General features: G+C 37.4%; 1 protein-coding gene across 1 annotated transcript in view; it reads left to right on the top strand.

Annotated features, from left to right (window-relative positions):
* The window catches only part of WDR49 (WD repeat domain 49), a 147,429-nt gene that overhangs the window by 73,658 nt on the left and 50,093 nt on the right, over window positions 1–23,678 (top strand). The window contains 3 exon segments of the mRNA XM_037729507.1: window positions 12,297–12,461; window positions 17,614–17,729; window positions 23,246–23,376. Of these exon segments, the coding sequence (XP_037585435.1) occupies window positions 12,297–12,461; window positions 17,614–17,729; window positions 23,246–23,376 (412 nt within the window).

Raw genomic sequence — 23,678 nt, 5'->3', positions numbered from 1 at the left:
CTGCAGCCTTGGCTTAGTGGACCACTACCTGCATCTCAATGAAGAAGCAGGGCTCCCCTGGAGCAGAGATACTGCACAGACCACAGCCCTTCTTAGAGGACGGGTGGCCCAGCCAGTGAAGCCAGTGAGCTCAGTGCGGGGCAGCCTGTGGGCATCATGAAGGGAGCAGGCAACTTCAGAGGTTAGCCTGCTGCAGTGATCCCCTCAGGCCTGATGGTAACAGCACAGCAGGTGCCAAGCAGAAGCAAGTTTCCAGCTTGCAGCCAATTAAACAGTAACTCAATCCATTCTTTACCCTTCTGCAGAAGCTTCTGCATCCACACAGAAATGAGTAGTTGAGATTTTGTGCAAGGGGTGGAAAGCCCTTTGTTAGTGATGAGTAGTGTGTCATGCCACTATTTAAAACACTTTTCTGGTTATTCTAGGAGATAAAATCCTTTAGAAAACAACTCATTTTGAATCCCATCTGCGGGAAAACATTTCCTGCTAAATGTTTTACTGAACTTTATGAAGGCAACCAGTTAATTTGACTCCCTCGTGGCCACTGAGAGATGTATTTGTTTCCATGAGAGCATTCTACTAATTGAGATCTGTGAAGTTAAAATGCTAAGTGTGTGTAGATGTTAAGCTCCTATGTTGTCTGGCCATAAGATGAGCAATAGTCCATGAGAAATTCAGGAAATAAGACATAAATCAGATCTGGATTTATTTGGGGCATAAAGACAAAGCCAAGGTAACTCACATACATGCAACTTATAGGCAACAATAGAACGATGTACATATGGTATATGATATAGGATGTATCACTATGAGTATTTGCACCTCTACTTGCTGTGAATAATAAGTATTGATATGTATGTAAAGCACAGAGCTGTGTATCACATACATCAGCATTTCCTATTAGCTGCTAAGGTACAGAAATATGAACATTGTCTATATTACGTTTATAATTATAAAAATGTATTGCCAACAAGTACAAAGAAAATATCATTCACATTCCCAACAGCCACTGATAACTTATTTTACAGTAATTAGACAAAGCAAATAAAACCGTTTGGAACAAGTTTCGGGTGCAAAGAATGAAGAATTAGAGATTAATACACTACAGTTTCTTTCCCCCAGTATCTCTTTAAGTGAAAATCTGGATTCTACCCATAGTGCTGACGATTGCTGGACAGGTGCTCATTACAGGATTGCGGAATGAAAGGGAAGGGAAGGGAGACACATTACTAACAAGGAAACTGTAGAATGTAGTAAAACGAAGTAGAGGTAAAAGCAAGGTGCTCTTAATGAAGAGTGATCAATTCTGCCTGGGGCCAGTGTTGGTCACATTTCAGCAGAGCTCTGAAAGCTAAAATCTCTAAGAGGAGGAGGAAGTAATTCTAGACAGAAGATACAATATAAGCACCTGCAAAGAAACTTGAGCACTCACAGCATATTTTTGGAGAGAGGGTTCTGGTGTGGCACGTTTGGGAATACTTTACAGACATTGTGGGAGTTGAAGCAGTAAAAGGAGCTTAGAACCAGATTGTGATGGTCATTCGTTGAATGTATCACTGTCTGGTCTTGGAAAAAGGAAGCATAGAATTGAGGTTAAAACTTTTTTCCACAGTGTGATCTTGGACCTCTGGGAGACTCAGATCTCAGGGAATCTGGGAGGTCAAAACTATTTTCATGATCATATTAATTTATTGTTTGCTTTCTAAACTTTCATTCTCTCTAAAGTGTAGAGTGGAGTTTTCTAAAGGCTGCATGATGTAATGTGTGATAACATTGCTCTTATGGCTAAGGGAATACCTGCTCTTATAATGGGAATAGCATGTGCCTCCCTGGCATTGCCTTGTTAGGGCTGAAATCTTGGAAGTGTCCTCTTATTTCCCATGCTGCCAATCCTGAAAGCCTCTTTCAGGTCCCTCCTACCACTTAGGGTGACTGTTGCTGCTTTACGATATCCCCTTTTCTTATTAACTTTTTGAGATTCCTTAATCTGTATTTTAACTATGTGACATGTGATGACAAATGTTAGGAAGAATTACAAAGGAGAGGGTACCCCGAATTGCAGTTTGTCGCTACCCCTGCTTCTTCTCAGGAATGCCCCTTAAGGTGGGAAAGTTGTTTATCTTTCTCCTCTTCTTTGCCATTGCAGTTTCGTCTTATAAACATTTAGTTGCAAGCCTCAGCTTTGGTCCTCAGCTCCCCGAAGTCTCCAGAGTCATCTCAACCCACACTTACCTCTCCTCTTCCTGAACATTGGTCACATTTTTTAGTTCTTTTCCCAGTTAAACACTTATTTTTCTCTCTTCCTCTATTTTTGGTGGGAAGGGAAGATCCTTTTCTTCCATTTTTGTATTTTCGCACAGTTCCTAACACTGTTCTGAGCACAGAATGAATGCTTAACCACTAGACTTGATAAATCGTTGCCATTTTTCATCCCAAGTGTAACAGGAACTCATGCTTTTTCAGCCCATGGTCTCTTGATCTTTGATTATTTGATTTGCTCTTTCTTGAACACTGTCCCTTTGCTTGAACTTAATGAAAACCTTCCCTTCTGTTGTCATTTCCACATGTTGCCTACACTTTATTATTTCCTTGTATTTGGACTTCAGCTGGGACCCAATGTAATTCCTATATAAAAGCCGCTTGGCACATTTCCTTGACTTTTATTTATCTTCCCGTCTTTTGATACACCCTTGTATCCTAGGAAAGTCGTGTTAAGCCATGCAAAGCCTTTTAAAATAAACCATGTACTTTATTTCACCTGTTTGCCCTCACAGCTAGCAGCAGAACAAGTTATGATTGGACGAGGGAGTCCTTGGAATGTACAATTTTGGAAGAATTAGAGCAATCCAATATCTTGGAGGCAGATCTAATGAACCATCTTTGTACTCAGTTCTTAAGTGAAACTTTTTACAAGAAAACAAAAACCCTTATGAATTTAGGAAACTTTAAGACATGTATTTCTAGACATGTAAACTGGAGTAGATAAAGTATTTGTGTTATTACTATAATCCTAATCCTAATGATATAGGTTTATGTATTTTTGTAAAGTAGATAATGTTTCAGTTTGCTGGGAACCTTGGACACATTTATAATCAAGCTAGACATTTAGGTGTCAAATTTTAATACAGTAAATGGTATTTCCAATTTCTTATTGAAATAACTTTTTGGCAATAACATGCAAAACATTACATGATTATTGTAAGAAATTAAAGCAATGCAGTAAAGCTCAAATATGAAACTATTGCTGATAACATTCTAAACATCTTTCTGTACATAGGCTATTTTACGTAAATATGGCCCTCAACATTACTTTTTTATTCAATAACATATTAGAATGTATTTTCTTGTGGCTAAATGTAGAACTACTTTATCATTTTTATCTTATTTTTAAAAGACCGGGTTTCACCATGTTGGCCAGGCTAGTCTTGAACTCCTGACCTCAGGTGATCCACCCGCCTCGGCTTCCCAAAGTGCTGAGGTTATAGGCTTGAGCCACCGCACCCAGCCCCTGCTTTATCATTTTTAAAAGGTAGCATAGTAGCCCATTGTATATATGTATCATAATTTACTGATCCATTTCCCTTGATGGAGAATTTACTATTATGGATTTTTTTTGTAGGTAAATACATTCATACTTATGAATCTCTCTCTTTAGGGTAAATTCTTAGGAGTCAATTTCTAGGCTAAAGGGATATATAATATCAGATAATTTGCTAAACAAATTGCCTCCTAGAATCTTATTTTATCCCACTTCTAAACTCTAATATATTAATCACATACTTGGTTACATAAAGAGATAAGCCAGGTGGCCACTGTCTGACCCAGTCCAGAAGATCTTCTGAGATTCTTTGTGGGGTTTTCATAATCGAGGCATGCTGGCTTTGCAAATTTGAATACGAGACCCTCTTCACTTTATCTGGAGTGATGCTATGTCTTCAGGATTATTACACTATCTACAAACTGCTAAATTATTTGTTAAAAATGGGGGCTGGTCCAGGTCACAGCCATAGAATAGTGCCATTACCTTTGGTTGCTTCAAAGATTAACTGACAAGCAAATATTTACCATCATTTAATTGAAGCTTTTTGTTTCTTTACTGTGACACAATGTAAAATATATCAAAGGTAAACACTAAAAAAAAATCTGTTACAAGATTTCATTATGTATACATATATAGCATCTGCACAAAGTTATTGTCTAACATTGAATTTCAAATTTTATAGTAAACTTTTCCACCCTTACCCTTATTTACAATTTATAGTTACTTTATCTTAGATTATCGTGGTCCAAACAGCTCATGCATCCATATGCATATCCAAAATTTGTAAACATGTGGCCTTCCATTATTTAAAAAATGAGGGATAAGGTGTAATTTTCTCTTGATAGCATATCTTTTGTCTTCTTTTCTGCACATCATTTTCTGGGAATTAAGGGTATTTGAGAACCTAAACAATTCAATTGGTGGTTCCCTTGGTAATTGTAAAATCGGAGAAAAGAGGACAGGCTTGAGGGAAATGTATCTCCATCATACAGGACAGTCTACTTTTGTAGGGCTCATATGTAGTGCAAAATCCATGAGTTTCTTTTTTGAACAGAACTGGATGTATACAATAAAAACTTTGATAGATTGAGGTCTGCAGCTGTAGTTGCTTGCCATTTCAGTATAAACAATCCAGCATTAGGACAACCATGAAAATAATGAGATTAATGAAGCCATCACTATAGTTACACCAGCAGGTGCAAAACCCATATGCTTTTGTGAAATACATTTTTATCTCATATTGAAAATACAGGTCTTACATGGGGGCAGGTTGCTATAAGAAAGGCATACCTATAGACTAATATGATTAGAGAATGAGCAGTTATTATACAATTTAAAGCAAAAGAAAGGTGAAATATCAAAAGCTGGAGAACTTAATACCAGCCAAGGATAGTTTGATAATTTTAGAAAAGAGTTTGGCATTAAAAAAATACCCAAATATCAAGAGGAGCAGTTTCTGCCAATTGAGAAGCTGCAAATGAGTTCCCAGAAACCATTAAGAAAATCTTTAAGGATTGCTGCCTGAACAAATTTTTAAAGCAGATGAAAATGCCTTGTTCTGAAAAATAAATGCCACAAAGTATATTAATAAAGAAGAGAAGCAAGCACCAGGATTTAGGGCAGGAAGAGATAGGCCAACTCTGCTATTTTGTGCAAATGCAGCCAGGTTTATGATCAGGACAGCACTTGTCTATAAAGCTGTTAACCTCCGAGCCTAGAATGGAAAAGACAAACATCAGCTGCTATTCTTTTATAACACGAAGGCCTGGACAATGAGAATGTTTTTCTGAGCTGGTCCCTTCAATACTTTGTCCTTGAAGTCAGGAAGCACCTTACCAGTAAGAGACTGCTTTTTAAAATTCTTTTGATATTAGACAATGCCCCTGGTCACACAGACTTCCATGATTTCAACACTGAAGGCATCAAGGTGATCTACTTCCCCCCAAACACAACATCTCTAAATCAACCCTTTAAGGCTGATTACACATGGTACTTTATGAAAAGGACTATCAATGCTATGGAAAAGAATCAGAGAGATCATCATGAAAGCCTGAAGGATCACACCATTGAAGATGCCCTCATTGTTAGAGAGAAAGTCATGAAAGCCCTCTAACTGGAAACAATAAATTCCTGCTGGAGAAAACTGTGTCCATATGTTGCACATAACTTCACAGCATCTACAACAGAACCAATCAAGAAAATCATGAGACAGAATGTGAACATGGAACAAGAGGTGAGAATGGGGGTGAGGCGAAGGGTTTCAAAATATGGATTTTGGGGAAATCCAAGATGTGATAAACACTCAGAGGAATGAATGAACAGAAGATGACTTGATGAAGATGAGTGCTTCCAAACCAGTGACTGAGAAAGCAGACATAGAAAAAGCAGTGCCAGAAAACAAATGGATATTAGACGATCAGGAAGATTCCGATTATTCAAGACTGATTATTATTCAGTTCTGATTATTCAAGACTGCTTTTTGACTTATTTTATGAAATAGACCCTTCTACAATATGGGCACTGAAACTAACACAAATATTGAAAGAGGGATTGGTATTATATGGAAACACTTTTGAGAAAAAAGCAAAAAAAGTCAGACAGAAATTACAATATATTTCTGTGAAGTTACACTAAGCGTGTCTGCCTCTCCCGATTCCCCTTTTCAATTCCTCCACCCTTGTGGTCTCTGCCACCTGAGACAGAGTCCAACCCTTCCTCTTCCTCATCCTACTCAATGTGAGGACAACACGAATGAAGACCCTGATGACTGACTTCCACTCAATAAGAAGTATATTTTCTCTTGTAATTTTCTTAACATTTTCTCCAGCTTACTTTGTTGTAAGAATACAGTATATAGTACATATAACATAGAAAAAATATATTAATCAACTGTTTATCAGTAAGGCTTCTGGTCAACAGTACTTAAAAGTTTTTGGGGGATCAACATTAATACGAATTTTTAACTGTGTTGGGGTAGGCATCACTAACTCCTGTGTTGTTGCAGGGTAAACTTATTCTTTCACATAGATATGTAATATTTAATAATATTTGTTTTGTAGGTTTTACAAAAAAAATAGCATTTTATATGTACAAACTGCTGTGTATATTGCTTTTACACCTAACAATATATCCTAAAGATAGTTTTATCTCATAAAGAGTGTACTTGCCCATTTTCATAGTTGCATAGTATTCCATTGCATGCATGTTACAAACTTTGTTAGGCATTTCGGTCCATTCCAGCAGTTTTTGTCACAAATAATGTAGCAGTTTTTCACCTTGTGCTCAGAACTCTTAACACTTGTGAGAAAATATCTGTGGGATAATTTCTAGAGTTGGAATTATTGGGGCAGGGAATATTTACATCTGTAATCTTGACAAATATTGCCAAATGCTCTCCATAAAGCTACACCAAAGCAGCATAGGAGAGGACCATTTCTTCAGCCTCTTTCATCATCACAGCTTCAACTGTTTTTAGAAGATTTTTAGAATAAGAAAACTGGTGGAGTTTTAGAGTCAGGCAGAGTTCCCAGTCCTTTACACGGAGCAAGTGATTCAATTCCTCTAAGCTTCAGCTTTCTTGTCTATAAAACACTAATTGTAATATATCCCCTGAAGAATTTTTGTTAAGGACAGATATTGTATATAAAGATACATGAAATTAAAGCAAGGGTAAATGCTAAGTTAGCCAAAAAGAGGAAAGATTTTAAAATTTGTCCCCTACTTCTTAAGGGAGTTTTGAATTATTTTAGATCTCTGTGCACTGACCTCAGGCAATGGCTCCTCCCTTCCCTCACACTGCTTAAGCCTTGCTGGTTTCCCTATTCCTTGAATGTGCCAAGGACACCGTGCCTCAGGGCCTTTGCACTGCTGTTTCCTTTATCTGGAACTCTCTTCACCCGAGTATCACTTGGCTCACTTCATCTCAGTTATGTCTTTCCTCAAATGATTCCTTAGGGAGACCTTCCCAGACTCCTCAGTTTTGAAACTATGACAAAAGCCCTCTGCTTCCTTCTCACATATATTTTTCTCTATAACATTTATTGCCACCAAATATTATATATATACACACACAATTACGTGTGTGTGTGTGTTTGTGTGTGTGTGTGTGTGTGTGTGTGTATATAGATTTTTTTCTGATCCTGTTGCCTCTCTCCCTGGACAAAATGTAAGAGCAACGTATTCACTGCTGCATCAGCAGTGTTTAGATCTTGGGCCTTGCATATTACAGGTATTCAATACATTCAAATAATGAATTTGAAAGAGCAAATTACCAATTAATTTAAGAAAATTCGATAGGCAAGATTTATAAAGAATGGCTGCCATGAAATGTTTGAATACTTTGTACCAGTACTCCAGACATCATTGGCCTCACCTCCCTATTCACCAAGATGTAACATCTAGAGATTTGCTACAAATGGAAATAAAGTAACCTGTTTTACATTATAGGACCATAAACACTGACTAAAAAAAAAAAATTATAAACAGCAATGGAATCAAATATCTCAACCCTCTGTTAGCTAGTGGCATTTGCTGCTGTATTTTTTTATTCCCGTTTTTAGACCTAGGAGTTGAAATGGGCGTAAAAGACAACTAAAGTGCCTACTGTTGTTAGAATATCATGAAGACAATTAGGTGACGTGAATACAGCCTCACATGTCTTAGAATTTTCTGATTAGCTGTGACAGCTTTAGATGAAACAAAAAGACGACACATATTTCTAAACAAGCTACATAAGAGGGAGCTACATAAGAGGAAGACTGAGCTACATAAGAGGGAGACTGTTCCCATCAGAACGATCTACTCAGGAGGCTCACGCACCCTAGAGTGTGGTTGTTAGCACCATTTCCACTCTGCAGCCTTTCAGGGCTCCATCCTCATCAGCCGAGGTCTAGACTGATAAGAGACAATCAGAAATAAACTGCACACTTAAAGAGATTTGGCATCATGAAAATGTGGCATAGAAATGTGACACCAGGACTTAATCCTGGGCTTTATTGCTGATGAAAACAGCTTGCTAAAAATAGTTTCCACCGTCCTGCAGTAAATCCATTTTCATCTGCCAAGTAGTGTTAAATGCACTCCTCTTTCACTAAACTTTGAATGCCTTTTCACCTGTATTGTTATTCTTGTATTCCAATATTGTCATAGTGAGAGTAGATTCTGGTTAATACTGGTTGTATGTTTGTAACAGTCCGTTTCAAGACATTGTTTTCCTGCAGACTGCACTGTGAGGCAGATTGCCATAAAATGAAATCAGACTGGCTATATGCTGTTGTCATGACCGATTTAGATTTCATGAGAAATTGTTAAATGAGCAGAGAAATGATGAAAACTGATGAATAGTATGTTTGGGCTCAGTCAGGTGGGCAGAGGAAAGTATAAAATGGCAAAAAGTGAGCATTACTAATTCCTCATTGAACGTCTACATTAGATAACAGTGGTGGGGTGAATGATTAGATGCTTTGTAATCTGGGTGATGCCCACAGGTAAGCAAGTCTTTTCTCTGAATATGGCTCTTTTATTTCTGTTAGAGAATTCCCACCTTTTGGTACTGAAATAGCTAACAAAATAGCTGCTCAGAAAATGCCTTTCAGTATAGCTAGATCAGAAGAATAAGTTCTAATGTTCTGTAGCTCTATAAGGTGACTACAATAACTTATTGTATATTTTCGAATAGCTAGAAGAATGGATATTGAATGTTTCAACATAAAATGATAAATGTTTAAGGTGATGAATGTGGTAATTACCTTGAGTCGATCATTAATTGTGCACATGTATTGAAGTATCACACTGTACCCCATATGTAGTTATGTGTCAATTTAAAATAAACAATTTAAAATGCTTTTGAATAGAAATAAAATCCTTCACAATTTAACCTTTTCTTAAAATACCACTATCAAAATTTTCAAACAAGCTTGGAAAATATTTTTATGATCTTTAATAAATGTAATCAAACTTCCTAAGCACTTGTGAGAAACTCGTAAGTATAATTCAAAATTTCACTGTGCATCTAAAATCTGTTTTCTAAACTGTAATTGTCTATATTCACTGTCACAGTTGGAGGAAAGCAAGATACTATTTTTCTTAAGTTGATTTGGATATGCATAGTGATACAAGCCTAAGAGGTCAAATAAGCTTAGATAGAATAGTAACACTAGCTAACTTATGATTTATAGCTATGCCATGCACTGTGGTAAATGTTTTAAAAATGTTTGTTTAAACATAACAATGGTTCAAAGTAGTTACTATGACTATCTCTGGTTTATAGATGAGGAAATTGAAGCATAGAGAAGGTAAAGTAATGTGCTTGACCTTAATGTCCAAGGTAGAACAACTAGTTAGTGGGGCAGCTGACATTCACACTTAGGCATCCTGACTCCAGATCCAGTGCTCTGAACCACCATGTATATTGCACAAAATCAAATAGAAACACAGTTAATGACATGGAATGATAATTAATGTGTTGGTACATTATTTCAAAGATCCAGATCATTTGGTTATAGAAATTACACAGTAGTTTAACAATGCTAATATTTAAAATACTTTTGATTTCACAGAGAAATGTAACAAATACAGGTTTACTTCATTTATGAAATTGTCTCAATGAAGTTGTTTCAGAAAAGGGCTAAATGGATCACATGCTCTATTAGTTCTTCGTTGAGACACAATGTTGCCAAATCATGGCCCTTTCTTTCAATTGCTCCCCTCCTTTTTACCTCCAGAACTACTGTTAGGTGAGAATCTCTACCTGGACTATTACAGGAGTCTCCAAATGGTCTTCCTCAAACCCGGTTTGTTCTCCATATTGCTACAAGAAGTATCTTTACAAGCCAACCAACAAAAACCACTACATTACTCTTTTCCTCATTAATCTAAAGACTTAAAACATTGTCCTTAATGATTGGTCCCCAATGATAATAGATGAAAACTATGGGCCTTCTCCCAGTAAAAGTAACTTTCTACATTCCTCAATATTCTCTAGAACTGTTCACTAGAGATTTCTAAAACTCCATCTTCAACTTGCCTCATCTTTGGATATCCCACCATATCTGTCCCTTCAAATACTCTGCACTCAGGCTCCATTAAACTTTGTATTGTTTCTCACGCTTGGAATATTCTCCAAGTACTTTTCTAAGTGAATTGTTGTCTGGAATACCATGCTGGAATAGAGGAAGACCTTATGATATGGCTATGTCTAGCATTCGAACCTGCAAGTTTGGGACATTAGTTGATTACAAACTCAATTTCATTATTGGTAAAATAATGATGATAATATTTCAGAGTTTTCTAAAAGATCAAATGATATGAAAGGGGGCTTGGGGAACACCTTGTAATAAGTACATGTCACTATCTTCAATCCCAGATCAGTTATCACTTTCTCTGTGAATCCTGACTTGCTCCTTGCTCCTTCTCTCCCTAACCCAATCCCCTCAACTCCAGCAAGTAGATTTCACGTTTTCCACTCTGTGTTTGCACAGCAGCCAAAGGTGATACCTCTAAACTTGAAACATTCTTTGGCATTTATCTGTTTCTTATCTGTTTCTTCATCTAGACCAGCAGGTCTTAGCTCAGGCGTAACATTTAAGTCACCTGTGAAGCTCTTTAAAAATCCATGTCCTTGGCCAATTGAATCTTGAGTTTCTGGTCTGGTATGCAGTGATGCTTTTTAAAGTTCCCCAGGCTGTTTTAATGTACTAGTGTAGACAATAGACGACAGATTGACTCCTTGAGAGCAGAATTTTATCAGTGAAGTTCCATCGCCAGTATGGAGCCTGGATGTTATGCAAGTGTGTATGCAAGTGGTTGTAGAGTGAATGAATGAATGTGTGATGGCCACCTACCAGTCCTTCTGAATATACATTTGATAAACTTCAATTTGATTATGAAAGTGCAGCATTAACACATTTACACAATGGTAATCAATACCTAAACAGAGAAAGATATACTTTAAGTTTTCTTAAAATCTACATATTAGTCAACTTCCTATTTATGCATTTGTGATTATTTTTCTTTCATTATTTTGGTTTCCAAAGTCCTGTTAGCTAGGTGGTTTTAACCTATGAATGTCTTAAATATCTTGAGCTGAAATTAGCAGTCTTACTAGAAAATTTCTCATTTTTGAACTGCTATATATAATCCTTTCCCGTCTAGCATTTGTTTTGCTGCCTTCCTCTCAAAGTGTGTAAGTGGATTTATATTTAACCTGTGCTCTTTCTTTTAGTAATCCATCAATAATTGTGTTTAGCTAGGAAAATATACACAGTAGTTTGGGGGGAAGAAAGCAAAGAACGAATGGCATTAAAAGCATAGCTCTAGTAATTTGTTGAAATTAACTTTTTCATAATGGCTGGTAGAGCTTTTCTGAATGCAAAACAAAACCTGTTATAAAATGTTTTTCAAATAGTAAATAGTGTCAGAGCACCATGACTAGTAAAATCAGCTTTCTCATCTAAATGGGAAAGATTCATAAGTTTATTTTCAGAATTTGATTTCAGAATGGCCTCTAAAGTTGAATGGTGAGTAAGGAAAGCAGATTCCTATCTTCTCTGATAAAGAGGGTCATGACTTCATTATCTCATGTCTAGTGGAAAGTGAAGTGTTATCAGCTTATCAGAAAGAAAGTCCATTACAAAAATGTCTCTAACTGTTGGGGGATCTTCGTACTAGAAATACACAGGCTGAATATCTTTATTGAAATATAAATGGTTGATTCTGAGACTATATTTAATTTCTTTAAAATGTTATTTTCTCTTAGGTAATCAGCTCTGATAAAGGGTCCACTGTTTCCTTCTGGATGATAGACACTGGGCAGAAAATCAAACAGTTTACTGGTTGCCATGGCAATGCGGAAATCAGCACTATGGCCCTTGATGCAAATGAGACTCGGCTTTTGACTGGCAGCACAGATGGGACTATAAAGGTGCGAACACAATGATGCTTTTCTGTTCAGATATGAGGAGACTAAAATACTATGCCAGAAGACATGGTTATAGATATTCTCATTTTTGCCTTTTTGGCATTGCAAGAAGAGAAATGAGATAAGAGTGAAATAACTCAAACCATCTAATAGCAAAGCTGCTAGAAAAATAAACCTCTGGAAAAATGAATAATTTTTCCCAATTATTTAGAATGAAAAAACTTGGCTTACTTATTTCAGAAAGCCGCTTTTTCAGTGTACTGAATACAGGTCTACTTTGGGGAATACGATTGCCTGGATAATTTCGTGTGCTAATGTCTCTAGTTTTCTTTTAAAATTTATTAAATGAGAAATCAGGACCACTTAAGTAAACTTTAAAAAATATAGATGTAAATTTTTCAAGAAATAAACATTTAAAGGTAAACCTATTTTGTAATTCTCATTTTTGTTATGTGAAATTCAGATAGTGAAGAAGGATAGTAGAAAGAATAATCGTAATCTTATGCATTCTAAACTAACATGATTTTATGGTTCTAAACTAACATGATTTTATGGTTCTAAGTTTTTTTGTTGTGTAATTCTCATTCATTTTCTTAATGGTCAACTTTTCATGAAAAACTAGATACTTGCTATCTGAAGTTATGCCTACCAGTGAACCTTCTCTGTACCCTTTAGCCCCAAGAGTAATGAGTCTGTGATTGGAAATGGTTTGTGCCACGTAGAGGCAACAGTAATCTCCTGAATAAACTTTGAGTGTTTCTCAAACCTGCTATAAGTGGGTATTACTCTGCCTTCCATGGTGTAGTGTATGATGCATTCAGTTAAGCTGTTGAGGAGGGTGATGAAAAGCTACCTGGATATGGGATAAGTAGGTAGAACAGCCTAGAAATTTAAGTATTCAGGGGGATCACAGGCTGGCAATCATTAGTATGAGGATGGTGCTATGGTGGGTTGAAAAAGGAATCTCTGGAAATCAGAAGTTGGCCTAGGAGAAGGTTAATGGAATGAGGTATTAAGTGGAGATTTGGGTTTAAGTAATATAGTTTACAAGAGAGCTGATAAGATGTGTGAAGGTACCAGGACAACTGTAATCCCAATAATTGAGGTGAAATAAAATAACTGGAGCTAGAGTATTAAACAGTAGTTCAGGGAAATAGGAAAAGCCAATATCTCACCTACCAGTCCTGGGGTGTGAGAATAAACTGAATATTGGAGTGAATGGATTAGGTTCTGTTTACCTCTATCTTAGAAAGTAACTAGGTATAGAATCTAGGGTAAGGGGTACCTTGTAAATGTTGCTAAAATAGTCCCAAGCTGGGCCGGGCGCGGTGGCTAAAGCCTGTAATCCCAGCACTTTGGGAGACCGAGGCGCGTGGATCACGAGGTCAAGAGATCGAGACCATCCTGGTCAACACGGTGAAACCCCGTCTCTACTAAAAATACAAAACATTAGCTGGGCATGGTGGCACGTGCCTGTAATCCCAGCTACTCAGGAGGCTGAGGCAGGAGAATTGCCTGAACCTAGGAAGCGGAGGCTGCGGTGAGCCGAGATCGCGCCATTGCACTCCAGCCTGGGTAACAAGAGCGAAACTCCGTCCCCCCAAAAATAGTCCCGAGCTGAGGGACTTGGTAGGACCTGGGGATATTCAAGTCTTTGCAATAGCTAACTTGTGGAAATTGTTTTAGGTGGACTTGGTAAGAGCCATTTTAGAGCAAAACATAGTGACATGGATGAAGAGTATGTGTGTGCCTCAAGTCCCAACTGAAGCTTTGACATCTTAGAAGTTAATGGGAATGTAGTAGGATAATAACTGCTTCTGAAGGTGCATTTATCTTTATCACAAGAGCACAACAGAATTCTGAAGTCTGGCAACTTCGGTGTAAGACACAAATCAGGGTTGAGTTGCTTTGGCCATATTCTATGAAGAAACAAAAATGAATGATGTTTTCCAACCTAATTTATAATGTAGAATCGAAATTCAGTACCTATGTAATCAAAGACTTAAAATTATTAATTATTCATCATGATTTTGAAGGGTCTGTTTTTATAATTAATGCATGCTTACAATAAAATTTTGAAATAAAATAGATATATAATGAAAATATATAATCTGTTTCCAGCTCCTTCTCTGAGGCTACCACTGCTGTTGTTTTCTTGCGCATCCTTCTAGCCATAAGCATCATTTGTTTATTTTCATTCAGCTTTTCGTTTTTTTTTTCCCCCGAGACAGATTCTCACTCTTTCACCAGGCTGGAGTGCAATGGTGTGATCTTGGTTCACTCCAACCTCCACCTCCCAGGTCCAAGCGATTCTCCTGTCTCAGGCTTCCGAGTAGCTGGGATTATAGGCACAGGCCACCGCACCCAGTTAATTTTTGTATTTTCAGTAGAGACGGGGTTTCACCACGTTGGCCAGGATGTTCTGTGATCTGCCCGCCTCGGCCTCCTAAAGTGCTGGGATTACAGGCGTGAGCCACGGCGCCCAACCAGTCATTCTTTGTTTGCTTGTTTTTAAGAGACAGGGTCTCATTATGTTTCCCGGGTAGGTCTCAGACTCCCAGGGTCAAGTGATCTTACTGCTTCAGCCTCCCGAGTAGCTGGGATTACAAATACGTGCCACTGTGCCCTGGCCATTTGTTTCTTGATGGCAGCCTACTACACGTGCTGTTCTGCATTTGCATTTTTCTGTCTTGGTTGCTGACTCATAAATGGATACAATAATGTTAGCTAATTTTTATTCCATGTTTACTATGAACCAGGCACTATTTGAAGCACTTCACACACATGTATGTGTGTATATCTGTAAGGTTGGTACTCTTATCCTGATTTTGCAAATGAGGAAACTGAAGCCCAAAGAGCTAAGGCAACTTGCTTGAGCTTCCAAAGGTGGTTGAGTTTTGGCAAAGTCTAGGAAAATGGAGATGACTCATTTTTCTTTATGGCTACATTATATGCTACTGCATAGATATTCCTTATTCTGATTGTACAATTCCTTACTTACTAGTGAGCAATTACATTGATTCAAATCTTTTGCTTTTTAACAATGCTGCAAGAATATTCCTGAAAATGTCATTTTACACATATGAATGTATCTGTGGGATGATTTTCTAGAATATGAATTTTTAAGCCAGAGGGTATATGCATTTTTTTTTCTTTTTGAGACAGGCTGTAGTGGGGGTGATCTTGGCTCATTGCAACCTCTGCCTCCCAGGTTCAAGTGATTCTCCTCTCTCAGCCTCCCGAGTAGCTGGGATTATAGGCATGCACCATCATGCCTGGCTGATTTTTGTAATTGTAGTAGAGATGGGGTTCACCATGTTGGCCACGCTGGTCTCAAACTCCTGATCTCAGGTAATCCGCCTGCCTCGGCCTCCCAAACTGCTGGGATTACAGGCATGAGCCACAATGCCTGGCCTGCATTTTAATTTCGATAGCACCAGTGTGATCTCTGTGTATGAGGGGCCAACAAGGTTTCATAGTAGTGCTTAGTCTTAACTGCTACTAATCTAATGATGCTCCCTTTTAAAGTATGCCTATTGGGCTTAAGTTTTCACTCCACTGCCTGAGCAGGTAAACTAGAACTGCTTGTGCCCTCTTGAGGACTGAGTCTGGCACCCATTAGCAACCGGAGATTTTGACCAACAGAGAATGAGAAATCTAGTAAATGACGACTGTTTCAGGGTCTGTATCAGCTGTTTAAGCATCCCTGGGGAGTCAAGTTCCTGTGTCACAGATGAGGAAACAGAAATTTAGACACAGTGAAAACATCAGGATTTTAAGATTCCAAAATGGTTTTCTTCATGATTTTATATAGTCTCTGTTTAGAATACATATTAATGTATAGCATTTGAAGAACTATTAGATTGATCGAGTTACCAGAAGAGCCTAAAATACAGTCATGCACTGTCTAAAACATTTCAGTTCACAACGGACTGCATATAAGGTGTTCCCTTAAGATTATAATGCCGTATTTCTACTGTACTTTTTCTATGTTTAGATACACAAATATTTACCATGGTTCAGTACATACTATACAGTTTTGTGGCCTAGGAGCAATAGGCTATGCCATCTAGTCTAGATGTGTAGTAGACTGTACCATTTAGGTTTGTATAAGTACACTGCATGATATTGGCACAGTGATAAAAATCACCCAATGATGCATTTCTCTGAAAGTATCCTGTTATTAAGTGATGCATGATTTTATATAGGAAAAAGTCAGTTTCTCCTACCATCACACTGAACACAATACACGCCTCTGGTCACCAAAATGTGTGTGGGGATTTTTCCCACACGCCAATTCTATGGTAGATTTTCCAGAAAACCAGTTGGGTGTCCTCCAATTCAATTCTATTCTATTCTGACACCATCTACTTGGAGATAGTCAGATCCCACAGGTTGAGGGTTCAGTCTGTTTCTTCCTTTAGATGCCAGTCACAAAAATAGGTTGTAACTTGTGCTTCTGACTGACAGGCTGTAAGTCAGCATTCTTGTGACCTCCTTGGATCTGATTAATTTGCTAGAATGGCTTACAGAACCCAGGGAAACACTTGACATACATGTATTCATCAATTATAAATGGTGTTACAAAGGATACAGATGAACAGACAGATGGAAGAGATACATAATGCAAGGCATGTGGACACACTCTTCTATACTGAGCTTTTCACCCACCAGCAACCTCCACATATGTTCAGCTGTCTAGAATCTGTTCAACTTCCATACTTGTGTTTTTATGGAGGCTTCATTACACAGGCATGATTGATTCCATCATTCACCACTGGAGATGAACTCAACTTTAAGCCGCTGTCTACTCCCTGCAAGTTTTGGGGTCGGGCTGAAGTTTCCACCTTTTAATTATGCCTTGGTGTTTGAGAGTGACCCCCACCCTGAAGCTATGTAGGGGTCCCCAGCCTGGAGTCATATCATTAGCATACTAAAGACACAACTAGAGAGAGTCTGATGGTTTTAAAAGTGAATGTGCCAAGAAATGGGGATAAAAACCAAATAGATATTTCACAGTATTACGAGAGTGATATCGTGGCAAAATTCAATGACGAGTTTTCTTTAATGACTACATATCCTAAATGAATCCTAGTTCAGACTGTAAACATAAAGGTTTATCTTCCTGACTCAAAGGCGGTTTTTTCTTTTAAAGATATGGGACTTCAATGGATATTGTCACCATACCCTAAATGTTGGGCAAGAAGGAGCTGTGGATATTTCACAAATCCTCGTTCTTAAGAAGACAATACTGGTTACAGGCTGGGAGAGGTAGGATTATGCCTCATGGAAAACTATAGGAAGGTAAAAAGGAGAATGTTTTTATTTTAATTGAAATGTAAAAGAAAGCATAAAAATCTGGCTATGTCGTTAACTTGCTGGTGACCTAGGTGAGCGATACCCTAGGTGAAATTGACTGAATGCTTAGTGAATAAAATATTAGGAGATTGCATAACTTGAGTGGCTTTGAGAATTGTTATGAGATTTTCCTCTGGCTTTGGAAATTTTTCTTTAACCATTTCAAGTGGGCATGTATTATGACTTCCTAGGTTCCAAAAGTTTCCCAAATTTTATAGTCAATCAATTCTTAACATGTAAATTGCATTCCTTCAACTGTAAAGGAAACTCATTACTTCTTTTCTCTTATTTTCAATTGCCACACAAGAGGGAAATGGCCCCCTGAGCTCTGTGATAGCTCCTCCTTTCTAACAGTGCAGAAAAGGGCTTTTCAAAAGGCACTTACTCTGAGGAGCATTTCGTCCATTTCATTACAAAGAAAATTACTTTCCTTTTTTCTTCTGAGAGAACTAAGGATCATAAACAGTTCTGTGGCACTCTATAAGCACTAGGGACATTAAATGTGATAGGTTTTGAGAATATATTGTCAATTAAATCAACAGTTCACAAAATATTGCTCCAATAGGTAACCGCCCAATGTTATTTACTATAGAATTATGATAATGCTTTGAAGCTAGGATTAAAATCAGACTTTATAGCTAGAAAATCATCAGTATATATTTGGAGATTTTTATCAATCACAGGGAAGAGTTTTTTCTAATTAAAATACACACCAGAAAACAAAGTGCCACACACTGCCTTATTTTCAGGAGTAATTTGACAATAAAAGTTTAAGCATAGCCCCATTATTCTACTTGATATTAAGAACTAACTCAATCATCATCTGTGAAGGACAAGACTTCTTGACATCTTTGAAAGGATTTACGATCCATATCAACCTACAACCACTCCACAGTCTATGATCTAATGATCTCTATAATTAGAAAATGGCAATGAATAAGTTCTTTGCCACGTGTGGCGGCCAGCTGATCCAATTTAAGTTTTAAACATAGCAAAAAGGAATTTTTAAAAATGATCAATTCAAGTCAAAACTTGGCAATACCATTTACTTATTTTTAGATATCCATAGTTAGGAATTAGCATCAACTATGTTTTTGATTGCTTACAAGGAAAATTAGGAAAGATTAGATGTCAAGTCACCTACAAGTGGTTTAAAGGAACACCTATTGTTCTGTGTTGGTGGGTGGTCACGTTCTATGATTTGGGGAAGAAGCTTTGGGAAAACTGGAATGAGAGTAGGAAAAATTATCACTTTTTCCATCTGCCTTCATCTTTTCCATTTTCCTCAAGGTTGTCAGGACTAGGATACGTTGGCTCAAATTCAAAATTGAATGAATACATTCTTAGTTATTTCACTTTTGTATTGAATTTAAAAATTATACATTCTAAGCCAGGGACTTTTAGATTTTACAGAATCAAAGACAGAATTCTTGTTACCAGGATGCATTTAACAAAAGAGGCAAGAGGGCAGAAAACTCTTCAGTTATAGCGAGAGGAAGATGGACCATTGAACCAACTGCTTATAGTTTAGTGATTAGAGAATAACTGGAAGATTGACAGTCATCTTATTAAACTTTAATACTTGCTTAGAGTCTGTTAAGTTGTAGCTTTTTACTTCAGACTTTATCTAAATACAGAGATTGATTCAATAATTATGTGGAGGATGGGATGATAATTACATTTTTGAGCACTTAAATATGTCATCTGATTTATTTACAGTGCTGTGTAGCTTTAGCCACTTTGCACACATTATCTAATTTCATCCTTAGCATCATGTTGGAAAATAGGCAATATTTTATAGATACCTCATATACCAGTCTTCAGCTCTTATCTCTGTAAGCTCAGTTATCCATTTTCTTGCTGTATGTGTCCGACTGCAATCCCAAATTCCGTATGTTCTCCACTGAAATAATTATCTCCTTTCCAAAACTTGCTTCTTCTATATTGAACTTCAATTGCCAGAGACGCGGATATCCACTGTGGTTCTCCGTCTTCCCACACAAAGAAGTCACTAAGTCGTATCTGTTTTATGCCCTGAATATTTCTTAAACCTGCTCCTAAGTTGTACAATATTAGTATTATTCAGAGCATAACTTCTACTTGAGTGAATGCCACACAGCCGTCTAACTTGTCCTTTGCCCTCCTAATGCCCACTTCTCACTTCTAAAATAGATTCAGCTCACTTTAGCTATAATGATTTCTTTTTCCAAGGAGTTCTGTGTTATGTCCTTGCTTAAAACCTTTTAGAGTGTCTACAAAATAATTCTAAGCCCCCTCTGACCTGGACCTAATTCTTTCATTTTCCAGCTTCATTTTCTCCCGTTTTGTGTATATTCTAAACTATCAAATAGCAGCCTGTTTAGGGTGCTCGAATACAAACCATGCTGTTTCACACCCTTATGTCTTTATTCTCTTACCTAGAAATCCCTCTCAAACATTTTTCATTTGGCTAACATTTATTCCTATTTGAAGACTCGTTCAGATATCTTCTCTGCCAGGACATTTCCCTTAACTCTCAGTATAGAAGACTAAATGTCCCCATTTTGTCTTTGGGCTCTCCAGCTTCTTGCATTTTCTTTAATATGGATATTTGTGTATGTGTGCATTCCTGGAGCTTACTAGATGCTTGGTGATATTTGTTGAGTGACTTAATGTTTGTTGAATGGACAGGGAAATTAAGGATAAGATTAGTTACAGTTGCATTCCTACTGAGAGGTAAGCAGCATAAATATTAAAATCTATTCTATTCTCTCTTCACAATCAGAAGTCTAAGTATTAGCAACTTTAAAAAAAAAAAAAAAGGAGGGCTACCGAGGCTTGAAGAGGTTGGGTAGCTTGACCAAGGTGACAAAGTTAGTAGGCCACTGGGTTAGAATTCTGTGGCAAAGCCAATACTCTTTCTACCACTCCTGAGTGGACTGATTGCAAATGGCATCACACCATGAGACAGCAATTATGTACTTTAAAATAAATGATCGAGTTCATCATTTTAATTGAAGCTAATGAAACAGTACATATGAAGAAACACATAACAATTGTGTTAGCAACTTACCAACTCAGATATTTAGCTTACTATCTTTCTTTCCTTTCCCTTCCTATGTGTATTTTAAAATTGCACCTAGGTTAGAAATTACAGTAGGCCGAATGTGAAAAATCATGATTCCTGTTTCAAAGGCATCTACTTTTTTATGGATGGCAGGTCAATACACAAAAGACAAGATATGGTAAATAGGAATGTTTGGGCCTAAGCAAAATGAACTATAGAGAGCACATGTTAGCTATTTATGAACAGTCATTCATATCTAGAGAGTTTCTGTCAGTAAAAAGTCCCAAATTTAGCGCCATACAAATGTGTTTCTCATTATTTTAAGCAAAATATACTTAGTTTCTAAGTTGTGAATTGGCATAGAGTCATTCAAAAATACCTGGTTGAATCCCTGGCCATATTTATGTTGATCAAATTAAATGACTAGATAATCAGTTAACTTTGCTTTTGTTCAAAGTAGGCATACGTATAGTTCTAGTAAAATTAGATACTCTTAAATTAAGATTTTATCTTGCCTCTAAAACCTATGATTTTAACATATTTAAAGGTCTCTAAAAAATAAAAATTAAAAACAGAATCCAACCAACTCATCTTTTATCATGTTGGTTTCTATCCCTAGTGTGCTTTCATCTTGCAAATCCTACCCATCTTCTATGGTACAGTTCAAATATCAGTACTCAACTGAGCCTTCTTTTACTTCTACTCTGGCCTTTCATGGCAGTTGATCAGTACTGCCTTAGAACTTCCCACATTTTACATTGAATTTCAGTCATTTTGTGCTTATGGCTCTGTACCCTGCATCACAATGTACAGTGACTTCCACATGGCAAATTCTTATAGAATAAATGAAAAAGCCCAGAGTAGAATAATTAATCTAGTAGCCGGATGAAGAATGTGCCAGAGATGGGTAGACTAGAAGCAGTAAAATTGGTCAGTAGGCTGTTATGATCATTCAGCCATGAGATAGTTAGCACTGAACTAGCAAGCTGTCATTGGCTGTTAGAAATAGTAAGAAATGAACATGTAACATATTGCATAGATAAAATCTAAATATTTGATTTGACTGGGGAAGAGAAAGACACTCAAAGAGGCTGGAATGTTGGTCTTATTTGGGAATTGCAGACTGAGGGCTGGTATGGAGGGAAGGTGTCAAATTTGGATTTTTGGCACGTTGAAATCTTGCTGATGGAAGCATATGGAACTGTCAACTGGCAAGTGGAAACTATTTCTGGCAAAGGTTATGAATGAAGAGAATTTAAGAGCCATTTGTATGGAAATGATGTTGGAACTCATGGTGATATGAGATCTCTAAGCCAGTTTAAGCGGATAGAGAGAAGTGAAGGAATGACAATGAAGAACGTTCCATTGTGTTACATACCACATATTTGAAAGAGTGAGAAGGGAATAGAAAAAGAATGGAGAAAGATCAGGATGGACAAAGAAAGACGACATACTAAAAACTCAGGCTGAGAAGTAACACTGGTAGGACAAGTAGCCCTTTAGAGCTGTGAGAATAGGAGATTTCAGGAAGGTGAAGAGAGAATGATGGTGAAAGACACTATAGCTATGGTTGCAAATGCTCACTTGAGATATAGATGGCTCTAGAAGAAAAAAAAAGGCTTATTACAGGCTGATAGCCAGAGCTCAAATCAAGTGGAAACAGGTGGTATTAATGTTCCAGCACTGGAATCTTTACCCTTCTCCCTTCCCCACCAGGCACAAGGCATTTCATTCTTTGCCCATCCTGGCCTGTCCTCAGATTTATCAGCAGCTCCAAGATATTGACTTCTCTAATATTGTTCTTTCTGTTCAAAATGCATCTGTCCTATGTCCCACTTCTTTGGAGTGGCATTTTCCAAGTGTGTTCCACAAATTTTGGTTCAAGATGCTGTAGATTCCAAGAGAATACATTCTGTGACCAGGTAAGTCTGGAAAATGCCACAAGAAGAGTTACCATGCTAAGTGTCCTGAGAAAATTTGATGGAAAAAGATTATTTAAGTACAAAATATTTGTTCAGAGACCTATGCTCTCTTTTAATTGTTATTGCTATAAAACTCAGTGATTTCATAACACCCATGTGAGGAAACTTTCCTTTAGGGTCGTGGCGATGGATAATTTGATAAATGGCTACATGGTTTGTTGTTAATGACTATGAAAGGATAATTAACCTTCTATTGTCAAAATTTATAATTTACCAGATAATTTAGTGAGGTAATAAATGTTTAGTGTGGGAAACTCAGTATTGTGGATGTCAAGTGGAGATAAATTTTGGGCAGCATAGTCTTTTAGAAGTCTCGAGTCACACCATTCAAGTGGATAGCAGCTACTCAATATCTACATCAATTTTAGATCCACAGCTAAATTCGATATCCTTTTTGCTAGGGCTATTACTGTGTTTTGACCCCAAAACTTCAATCAATTTTTCATCCAGCCTGAAGAATGGAAAGGATGTGTACAGCACCATGATGACATCTTGTGTGCTGCGTTTTTACCTCCACAAACTCTTGTTACGGGTAAATTGAACTTTCACTTAACAATCATTGGTAAAGTTTGGTTTATTGTGGTTTTGCCTCACTCAAAAACACTTTCTCAATTGCCATATATATATATATATATATATATATATATATAGCGTGAGTGTGTGTATTTTGAGATGGGGTCTCACTCTGTCACCCAGGCTAGAGTGCAGTGGCCAGGTCTCAGCTCACTGCGACCTCTACCCCCAGGCTCGTGATCCTCCCACTTCAGCCTCCTGAGTAGCTGGGACCATAGGCATGCCTCATCATGCCTGGCTAATGTTTTTGTATTTTTATTA

This window comes from Cebus imitator, unplaced genomic scaffold (genome assembly GCF_001604975.1).
Source record: "Cebus imitator isolate Cc_AM_T3 unplaced genomic scaffold, Cebus_imitator-1.0 Scaffold308, whole genome shotgun sequence".
NCBI lineage: Eukaryota > Metazoa > Chordata > Mammalia > Primates > Cebidae > Cebus > Cebus imitator.
The sequence above is the reverse complement of the archived record's forward strand: the minus strand, read 5'-3'. Positions and strand labels throughout refer to the sequence as shown.